Genomic DNA, 11,228 nt, shown 5'->3' with positions numbered 1-11,228 from the left:
GGTTGGGACCATCAGTTGTGTTGTGCAGAAGTCAGGTTGATACACAGCCAACAGCCCTATTGGACAACTGTTAGAATTAATATTATGGCAAGAACCAATCAGCTAAGTAAAGAGTAACAATGACCATCATTACTTTAACAAATGAAAGTCAGTCAGTCCGGAAAATTGCGAAAACTTTGAATGTGTTCCCAAGTGTAGTCACAAAAACCATCAAGCGCTACAACGAAACTGGCTCACATGAGGACCGCCCTAGGAAAGGAAGACCAAGAGTCCCCTCTGCTGCTGAGGACAAGTTCATCTGAGTCACCAGCCTCAGAAATCGCAAGTTAACAGCAGCTCAGATTAGAGACCAGATGAATACCACACAGAGTTCTAGCAGCAGACACATCTCTAGAACAACTGTTAAGAGGAGACTGCGCGAATAAGGCCTTCATGGTCAAATAGCAGCTAGGAAACCACTGATAAGGAGAGGCAACAAGCAGAAGAGATTTGTTTGGGCCAAGAAACACAAGGAATGGACATTAGACCAGTGGAAATCTGTGCTTTGATCTGATGAGTCCAAGTTTGAGATCTTAGGTTCCAACTACTGTGTCTTTGCGCGACGGAGAAAAGGTGACCTGATGGATTCTTCAGGCCTATTTCCCATCGTGAAGCATGGAGGAGGAGGTGTGATGGTGTGGGGGTGCTGTGACAATGTTGGGGATTCATTCCAAATTAAAGGCATACTGAACCAGCATGGCTACCACAGCATCATGCAGCGGCATGCCATCCCATCCAGTTTGTGTTTAGTTGGACCATCATTTATTTTTCAACAGGAAAATGACCCCAAACACACCTCCAACTACCTCCAGGTAGTGTAAGGGCAATTTGTAGACTGGTTGGGCATACTCCAAGATCCTTGCGAGAGTGAAGATCTGATCCGTTGTTCCACGACCAGGACGGAATTTTTCTAAAAACCCATTTATATAAATATATGTTACCTCATGAAAAAAAAGTTTGAAATTGACTGATCATTTCATATTTGTTACATTTCACATGGGAAATGTCTTAAACCTGAATGTGAATTAATGTTCAAATGAACAATGTGAAATCCCATTTTGTTTGATAATAATGTATATGTATCGAAGTCACTCTGCATCTAGTATTGTGCTGTTGGCTTGCCTCTCTATATATTTTAAGCCTGCTTTTATTATTTCCCCTACTTTTTCACCTTGAACTTTGTTGAGCTTCTCCTAATTTGCTCTGGAGTGGCAAATACCTGAAACATGAAGTAAATTTGGTGGATGACTACACACATAGTACTCAAACACACACACGCAGTAAAAACACCCATACATTGCCCTTTACACGCACACGCACTCACACACACCTGTGAGGTTACAGCGCACTTCACCTGCAGTACACCCAGCCAGCAGCCATCTCAGCACTTCGCTGAGCTCCAGCTGGCAGAGAACTAAATGTCAAGCAAAACACACACACACACACACACACACTCACTCACACTCAGACTCACATACACACACATACTCACAGTAACAGAGCTTCTGAATGAACCAGTGCCCTGTGTGAAATGTGCCATAGCAGAACGTTCCTTTCCCTGTGACAGCATGGCCACGCTGTTAAGTCCGTTCCACCTTGTTAGCAACAATAACAACATCCAATCTCTCGGTGTGTGTTAACCGCCATTAAGTGCACATTTATCCTGCCGGCTTACAATAACATTAGACTGAACTGGTAGCAGCTCATTTGTCCCATGCAGTACAAAGCAGACGTGGTCTAATATCTGCCGTTTGGGCCAGGTAAAGAGCTTAGAATCACAGTACAGCTTTGTAGCCGGCTCCCAGCGGAACCGAACACAGACAACAGCAAGCCATTGCTCCATTTTACAGTGACATCTCTTTCAAAAATAAACAAATGCAGCATTTGCAAACGTGTTTTTCATATTAGTGCATTTTTGGATTTACCATGTACACACTGTTGTTCTGAATCTAAAGCTATTTTGTCTTTCATAGGCTTATATCTACATTTACAAAGTTCTAGAGTGAAAGTAATTTGCAGAGTGTTCAAATAGTATACTGTAAACAACAATGCAAAGTTACAGTGAGACAGAAAGGATGTATTGGGCAAAACATGTACAACTACATTTGTATGAGTAGCACGGTGTAGTATACAGTATTCCAAAGGCCAAGGGAACTTTATCAGGATGCATAGTATGCTGATCCATGAAATTACTGGCCTTTAAAAATAAAAAACCTGGCTGCCTCTATGGGGAATTTAACATAGGGGTGTGTAAATGCCCCTGTATTTTAAGGAAGAACATTTATTTATTTTTTGATTCAAAAGAAAATTGGTGTCCTTAAAAGGTTGGATTTTCTCAATTTTTTTAAATTAAGGCATTAAGATCAATTTCCAAAAGATGTTTATTTATTCCTCTTTTTAATCAACTTTAGCCTGGGTGTGTAGACATTCTCAAGTCGCTGTAAAGTAGCATTAAACAAGAAAACCAAACTACACACATACGTAAATGAAAGGTATCATTTTTGTGCAAAACAAAGTCTGATTGATTTGTAATGCAGTTATACTCCGTGGTTGATCACATGATGAATAAGTGTGGCTCTGATTTCATCAGAGATGGCTCTTCATATTTCCCTTCTTTTCTCCTGCTCCTCCTCCTCCTCATTGTCGTCCCTTGTCTATCCCTCCTCCTCCCCTTGCTCTCTGTCTATTGTTGGGATCCATCATTCAAAACAGGTAATCTGACCTTGGACCTATGTCTAAGCCTATTCTAAAGCAGTGATAGGTTAGTGTTCAGGAGGAGTGTGTGTGTGCGCCCTGGTCACCCAGATCACTTCCTGTCAGATTTTTTGTGTCATAGTTATAGAATTGTGTGTAGTGTTCTGAAAAAAAGTGATGTATGCAATTGAAAATGAAAAGGCTGAGAAATAGCTTGTTGTTTTGGAGATTTGGTGTGTAGACAAATCGTGTGACATGAAAAGATTTGGTGTGTAAGCGATAGATTTCAGCCTTTGTGATGCATGAATAAACTACTCAACCATTGACAAACTGTTAGTAGGTGTGCACCAGTCTATGCATGTCTGTGTGTGTGTGTGTATGTGTGTGTGTGTGTGTGTGTGTGTGTGTGTGTGTGTGTGTGTGTGTCTGTGTGTGTATTTTCAGGGTCTGGGAAAGTCTAAAGCTAGAGCCATTAGTCTTCTACTAAGCTCACAACACTGACATGACGACAGTGCATTTCTGGTGATGGCTTTTTTGGGACAGGACACAACTACTGAGTCATATGGCCTACTGTAAAAAGGACAAAAAGAGAATTTTAGAGCGATACCGTATTAGCTTGTTTTGTTGATCCCTCCTCCTCTGGTTAATTGGCATTTCTTTAAACCAATCACAATTGTCTTGGGCGGTGTTAAGCGCCCGATGGAGCCACGGTTCCGCTGCAAACTAGCCTCGGGAAGGAATATGTGTATGTTCAAAAGTTGATTTAGTTGTGCTAAATCAATTTTGTCTGGATTTACACTGCAGAGATCTGAGGAGCAGTTAACCATAGTCCTCAGAAATCCACCGGAAGTTAGAACGCCAACACAAAGAAAGTGATGGACATCCAGCTGAAAGGGAATTTCTGGCGGCACCGGATCAATCCCCGAAGTAGACCATTTTGGATATTGACTAAATCCTGGTTAGTCTGGATCAACGTTTTTTTACAGAACAAAAGGTAAAGGGATTTTGACTTACTTTCACGTCGGATTGATTTTATAAGCGTTCTGAATATGTGAGCAATGCCTTTGATATATTTGAATATTATATCCGTTACAATCTCAGTAGCGCGAGTTACAACGCATTTTAACATTTAGCGGTGTTTCTTTTGTTTAAGAATTCCCAAAAAAGGACAAAAAAGCTGTTAGTATTACTTCCTGTTGCTGTACTCGATGGTTGATATGACTGCAAAGACAGATACATCTGAGAGAGGATATTATTTCCCGGCTTTTATTACGGCTTACGGTTCCCTGTCAAGCGGCTTCCCTGACACGCAGCATTAACAGGACGGTTAAGGACACAAACCCTGCTCTCCTGAGAACGGGTTGTCCCGTCACTGTTCCTGTGGTTAAAAGCAGACCCAGAGAGAGTACAGACAACATATGTGTCCCAACAATTGACGGTAAGTCAGTGTGTCCGAGCTGCTGACAGAAATAAACATGTCAGGAATTATTGTTTTAGCTTGCTACACGTAAATATCATTTTATTTGATCAGCCGGGGAAAGTAACTATGCTGTACTTTATTACAACTTTAAGGTACTTTTAATTGATTATTTTCATTTTCTCCTACTTGCCTATTGTACGTTTTACTTCTCTACTGTTTAGAGCTTTAGTTACTTTGCATATTCATATTAATTATATAAAATATTATGAATAATCTATGATGTTTTGAAGTGGATGAAGAGGAGACTTTATTGATCCGGTGGTGAAATTCACAAGCTACCGGCCAAGTCAAACTTCTACTCTTATTTTGGTGAAAGTAACTCAAAAGTAATGCAAAACTAGTGTAAAGCATTAAGATTTAGAGCCGGTAATATTGTAATATAACGTATTACTTTCAAATTACAGTAACTAGTAATCTATAATACATTACATTTTGGAAGTAACTTGCCCAACACTGCTAAAAGGTGAATTTTAGGTTGGTATCTGACGCTGAGAGACACTGCACAAGCGTCAGTAGTTTTATGTGTTGTTGCATTGTCTGAAATGTGGTTACCGCCTCACGGTGCCCAGTATCCGGCTCAAAGTCACCTTTTCTGGGCTACATGTAACTGTAAAGACAGCTAAACTCAACTGTCATGTGACCGGCCAGTAGTTGTCTAATTTTTCATAGGACATACGTTTTCATTTGATATCATACTAAACTGTTGATAATAATAAAAGTGTTGTACTGGATAGTATACAGAATGAGCTTTATGTAAATAAATATCATTTAGCGAAAGCATCTTTTATGATTCCGCTGTCTGGAAATAAGTTACCTTTGAGATCTAAAATCTACATTCTCGTTTTTAACAGCTAAACAGCAGTGGACTGTGTCAGTTATTTTAGCCACAGACAGACATGTCCTCTGCGTACTGAGTGCTGCTGTATAAGGACAGACAGAGCTAGTGGGAGTTAACTGACCTTTAAAGGGGAGAGAGACACAGAGGAGGCGATGCATAGACAAAGACAAGTTCCACTCCAAAACACTGGACCCAGACATAATACCAGTGTGTGTATGTGTTTGTATCTGTGTGTGTGTGTGTGTGTGTGTGTGTGTGTGTGTATGTATGTGTGTGTGTAAGAGGTGAATGAAGTTGCAGATTCAGCTAACTAAGGATGTCCTTACTCTAGCTTTACGCAGATGTCCACAAAGGACGTAAACACGAATTCAATATACAGTGATTACACACGGACCCACCATCGCACGCACTCACGCACATACGCATGCGCACACACAAACGCACACAGACAAACACACTCGCACACACACACTTTTTGAGAATCAACTATTTATGTCCAGAAATTATCTGGCCCTAACCCATGCAGAAAACAAGACACACACACAAACACACACACACATACACATACACACTTGTTGACTGGAGTGTGAATCTCTTAGCGCAGAGGAAGTCTGAACAAATCAGAAAGCCCAATCACATTGCTGGGAGCTGCGTTCAGGCTTCACAGTGATCAGGCTGTCTTCAGATGTCTCAGGAACCTCGTCAGACTTCAAACAGTCCAGAGGGAAGCACAAGTCAGACTGATAAAACTCACTTTAGACGTATTATCATTTCAATAATCTAGGACAGGAAATGAATAGATGTCATTTGGTGAGAGCCTGTACTCAAACGAGCAATCATGTCATGAGGGGATGTTTAGAGGCAAAATATCTCTTCCGCATGGCCGAATGGCCGTGGCTGCAATCCCAGAATAAAACAGATGTTTAATTGTATAACATATTTTGTCATAAGATATTCAAAGGGGCACTCTGATTTTACACATAAGATTCAATTTACTGCACAACCAAAAAGGTGGTACAGAATGATGTGTAACAGTGTCTCACTCCATGCCAGGGAGAGCTTTCCCACACTGAGAATAATACAATGATGATGTCCTCAATAGTGTCTCATCTTGGGCTTAATTTATTTAATTCAATTAAATTCAATTTTATTTATAGTATCAATTCCTAACAACAGTTATCTTGAGACACTTTACAGATAGAGTAGGTCTAGCTGAAGGTCTGGATTCCAAATAGGGATGGGCAAAATATCAATATTATATCAATGTCAAGATACGACACACGATATTGTCTTAGATTTTTGGATACCTTAATATGCGATACGTTCTCACTCCCATTGCGTAAAATGCAGATACTTGGGTATGTGCCTTTGGCGTTGTTATAGTCTCCATTAGTGTCATATCTAGACGCACTTTGTCTTAATACTACGTCTTCTTTTTATTTTTGCGTCTCTATCAACATTTGTGTCCAATCAGCATCTTGATAGGCCACACCTGTGAGGTGGATGGATTATCTCTGCAAAGGAGAAAATGTGTAAATGTGTATTCACTAACACACATTTACACAGATTTGTTAAATACACAGATTAGTGAAAGGCCTTTTGGGTAGGCTACGTAGAAAAAGTCTTAGATCTTTGAGTTTAGCTCATGAAAAATGGTGTAAAAAACAAAAGTGTTAATACTTTTGTTTAGTTTCAATTCACTAAAAATACTGTCACTGCTTATTTTAGTTTTAGTTTACTATAGTAACTCTGCTCCAGACCAACCCAAAGTCCAGTTTGCAGGGTGTATTTTCTCCTCTTTTTTAGTACTATTTATTTCAGCTCATGACCACAAGGTGGTCCAGTATTTAGCAAGCTTTAGCACTGTTGTGTGTATTTACACCATGTGCTTCAGCAGAAAAGTTCTTCAGCAGTGCTATAGTATGAATGGGAAATGGGTCGGATATAATAGAGACCCATGTGTTGCCAGGAGGCTGTAGTATAGAATGATGCCACCGGCCACTGTCTGAAACAGACGGGCTGTGATGAATTCCTGAACAAGCAACAGTGTGCAACCAATATCTGAGCGGACAACGGCCGACAGTGAGAGCAGACAGTCTGAATGTTGCTTATAAAAACAGCAGAGATTTCAAACACCCACACACTTCATGCTTTTATCAGTGGGAGGAAATTACGGAACACACCCGACCCAGACACTCTGTGTCTCCTTGACTTCCTAGCATCCCATCCACACCGACCCGCACAGGATGTCTGGAGTATTCCAGCTCCTTCTTTCCCTCTCTCGGTCTAGAAGTAGTTTTATTCAGTCATAAATAAACAATTATTAAATGAATATCACAGTGTAAACTCAAACAGTTAGTAGTGACTAAAAGGCTTATGCTGCATAAGACATACAGTAAGTAAAGAAACAAGAAAATTAACTATGTTTGTAGCCTAAAATAAGCAACAGAAACTATTTTCTTAAAAAGTTTTACTTTTTTTTTAAAGTTTATATTGGTTATTGAAGCGGCAGCAGCTCTGTACAGGGGTCACATACTGGATATATTTTCTTTCTTCTCTGCAAGGGTCACCGTATTTCAATGATGCCGTCGAATTGTGTCTTGTTAGATGTTGAATGAGGCTTACCCTCCGTTGAGACAGCGTCGCAGCGAGTAGGAGGCTCCTCCTCCGCAGGTGCGAGAGCACTCGCTCCATGTGCCCCAGGCGTCCCAGCCCAGGTCCCTGTCTTCATCTGAGCGAGTCATCCTGGACGCCTACAGGAGAAAAAAAACAACAACAACAACATATACATGAATTATTTCATGTATATTTAAAGTCTTTAGTAAGTTGTAGGCCAAGGACCCCTTAACTTAAAGAGAAATGGAGTAGGGACTAGGGTTGGGCCTTGTTTTTGTTTTTTTCCAATCCAGCTACTAGCTGACAGTAGGCTAACTTAACCTGCTGTCAATGTTAACTAGTGCCACGTGCAGCAATGCTTCTGTTGCCTCTAACATCTGATTCGGAGAACCAGAGAGAAGTGCAAGTGAGGCAGCAAAATCTGCGTTTCTATCCGGTCCAGGAGATACTGGTCGTCAAGGCACCGTTGCCGTATTAGTTTCCACACAGAATCTCCGGATCCAACCCTAGTAGGGACCCCCATATATATTGTATAAAATTAGGTTGCATGTTAAACTAGGCCAGATGGATGATAATGAATGGATATTAATATATAATATTTATGTATATTTTTACACATCATGTGGATAGCCCAGTGAATCCTTGAGCTTAATGCTATAGCTGCCATAGTGACCAACCTATTGTAAGCTTATCTTCAATGTGTAAATTTAATGCTTTTTTTCCCACAAATAGGCCAATTCATCTATGTTATTTTAACAAGTTAGATTCATATTAAAGTGACTATATGTAACTTTAATGTTTCTGCAACTGTGTAATTTCTCATCTGATGATCATAAATGATCTGTAACAGGAAACGAGACTACGCTCTTTTTGTAGTTTTTATTGATGCCTCTGTCTAGTTGCAATCTTTCCCGCAAAGTCCGATTTACGGCAGGTAGAACGGCGCTACAGTAACCCATTCTGATGGGTCACAGATTTCTTTGTAACACCAAAAAAAAAGCCTGTGTTATTTTATCCAGCCAGGTTAAAGGTGGCAGGAGATTTCTTTATAAAGGAATTATGGTATTTTAATTTTTTTTAGAAGTTATATGCTGTAGTTATGGCTGATACTGGGACAGGGCAACCGTAGAAAAGAAGGAAATTAAATGAACAACTAAAAGATAAAAGGGAAAGAAACTTCACTTTAAAGAGCCTGAAAAAACACTTAAACAGCTACAGAGAGAGTAGAGGAAATATAATAAATATAGAAATAAACCTGTCTCCTTAAATCTTAAAGCTGGAGGAATGACATCTTACAAAAAATCTCTTATTTTAGTTACTACATTTTTACTTGTGTGTACTGTTTTAATCCACTTGTGAGCCACATCTTTTGGACAATAATCTGTTGTTCTAAAGCGAAATTCTCCAAACAAACCCATACTCAATTACTTTGGCGCTTAAAATACGTTAACGAAAGTTACTATCCGTTACTCGGTATTATGTTGAAAGTTTCTAATTTATGAAATAATTGCTTAAAGCATCTAAAAAAAGTCCTTTGTTGTCCAAAATCTTAATTTTGATTTAAAGATTTTCATTTTCATCGGTTTCTAATATGGGTTATCGGTTTCATTATCTTCTAATAATGGGTATCGGCCTTGAAAAAAAAACAGTATTGGTCAACCCCTATTTGGGACTTCTTTTCAATAAGATCCAATAAGATCCACGTCAGTACTGACCCAACTAAGGGAGAACCGACTGCAGGGTTTAAAGTAACTGTTCTGAACCAAGTAGGTGTGAAAAATACTAAACAATAAATTCTTGGAAAAGCTGAAGCTAAAAAAGCTTAAAGGCCCAGTGGGACGTACTGACAGTGTGCCATGCTGACGGAGAGCATTCCTAGTTACACAGTGACAGCCAATATATCCACACTAATCTGACACAGCACAAGATCAGCTCAGTCTAGTTTGGATTGGTGAGACTGAAACGTGAACAGTGAAAAGTTCCAGTTAACTGCTAGTCTTGCTACTGCACATAGCAATCCAGGATGGGCAGAAAACATGCTCTGGTTTATCGCTGTTTCTCTAAACAGAATCACATTTGACTTGTCAACTGACTCAACTCTTTACAGAGGAAACACTTCATATCAACAACTGACACGGGCAATAACACTACCAACAACAAAATCAATAATCGCCAAAATATTGCTCATATACAGTAGCATGAAATCAGGATAAGGTATTCTTTTAAAGAGTACATACCGTTTTTTTTTTTACCTGGACCCTATTTTCCTATGTTTTTGTGTCTAAGTAACTGATGGGATCGCTGCAGTTGGCAGCGGTGAAACAAGCTTACGGAAAGGATTTCTAAGGAGGTCTTTTTTTAAACATAAAAAAGCAAAATTGCGATCGCTAAACCCACCAGATTCCATGTAAATTAACAGTATTTTCAGCATTTTAAAATACACTTAATTCCAAGTTGACAAAAACAAAATAAAAATGAAAAGCAGTTTTGGGTCATCTTTCCACTTTTCCAACCATCACAACTCTAGTTTTGGTTGAAATAAACATAGTTTTCTTTTCTCGCTATAAGTATTGTTTCATAAATGGAGTCTTGTGGGTTTAGCGCTAGCAACAGAAAGGTCTTAAAGAGGTTTTAAAAAGGTCTGTCTTTGTAGGGATCCTTTCATAATGTCATCAGACACTTAGAATAATAACCTGAGGACAGCGTTCAGCTATCAGGCCCCTCTCCTGTGGAACCGGGGTCCGGGAGGCAGACACCGTCTCCACATTTAAGAGTAGGCTTAAGACTTTCCTTTATGATAAAGCCTATTGTTAGGGCATAGAATCGAATATTGTTAGGGAGTAGTAGTTAGTCACATAGTTGTCAGATTTATCTATTATATAATCAAGAATATAATAAAACTAAAGGGAGACTTGGCATACAGCCCGATCCGGTTGGGGAGAGTTCTAGCCCGACTGGGCTGGAGCTCTCTTTACCTTGTCTCTCTTGGTTTTGCTGTAATAAAAGTTTTAGACAGCAGGGGACTTATTTTGATACACTGAGCTCCTCTCTCCTCTATCTTTCCATTAGGGGTGATCCGAGTATCCGGCTGAAACGAGTATCCGGTACGGATAAAGCACTTTTGCCGAGTACAAGTATTTTACGAGTAATATGAGTCAATATCCGTGCTCGGATTGAATACAACCCCTCAACTGGCCGCGCAGCGTTCTGTGATAATCACAGCGCCCCCCCGCCTACAAACACGCTCGGATCAATCTTACACACACACACACACAACATGGAGAAATGCGCTCTCTCTCTCTCTCTCTCTCTCTCTCTCTCTCTCTTTCTCTCTCTCTCTCTCTCTCTCTCTCCCCCGCTCCGTCAGGCAGGCAGTCAATCGGGTCTGCGGATCTGTTCCGTTAACGTTTAGGGTTTCTTCAGCTTCAGGTTTGTTTTTAACTTCGGTTTACATTAGTAGATTTCTGGTAAACGTGGGGTTTAAGACATGCTGCTCGGTTTAAATGCAACTCCCGTTGCGTCTCTGCCATCGGAGATTATAATTTTTTTTACTGTCAGCTG

The 11,228-nt window shown here is 40.0% G+C and overlaps 1 protein-coding gene across 2 annotated transcripts in view; it reads right to left on the bottom strand.

Annotated features, from left to right (window-relative positions):
• adamtsl3 (ADAMTS-like 3) overlaps nt 1–11,228 on the bottom strand; it is a 211,393-nt gene that overhangs the window by 98,857 nt on the left and 101,308 nt on the right. For both annotated transcript variants that reach the window (XM_034867570.1, XM_034867580.1), the window contains exon 4: nt 7,677–7,804. In XM_034867570.1, the coding sequence (XP_034723461.1) occupies nt 7,677–7,804 (128 nt within the window). The remainder of the gene's footprint in view (nt 1–7,676; nt 7,805–11,228) is intronic.

Source organism: Etheostoma cragini, chromosome 1 (genome assembly GCF_013103735.1).
Source record: "Etheostoma cragini isolate CJK2018 chromosome 1, CSU_Ecrag_1.0, whole genome shotgun sequence".
In the NCBI taxonomy this organism is placed as follows: Eukaryota; Metazoa; Chordata; class Actinopteri; order Perciformes; family Percidae; genus Etheostoma; species Etheostoma cragini.
This window is presented reverse-complemented; position numbering and strand designations above follow the sequence as displayed.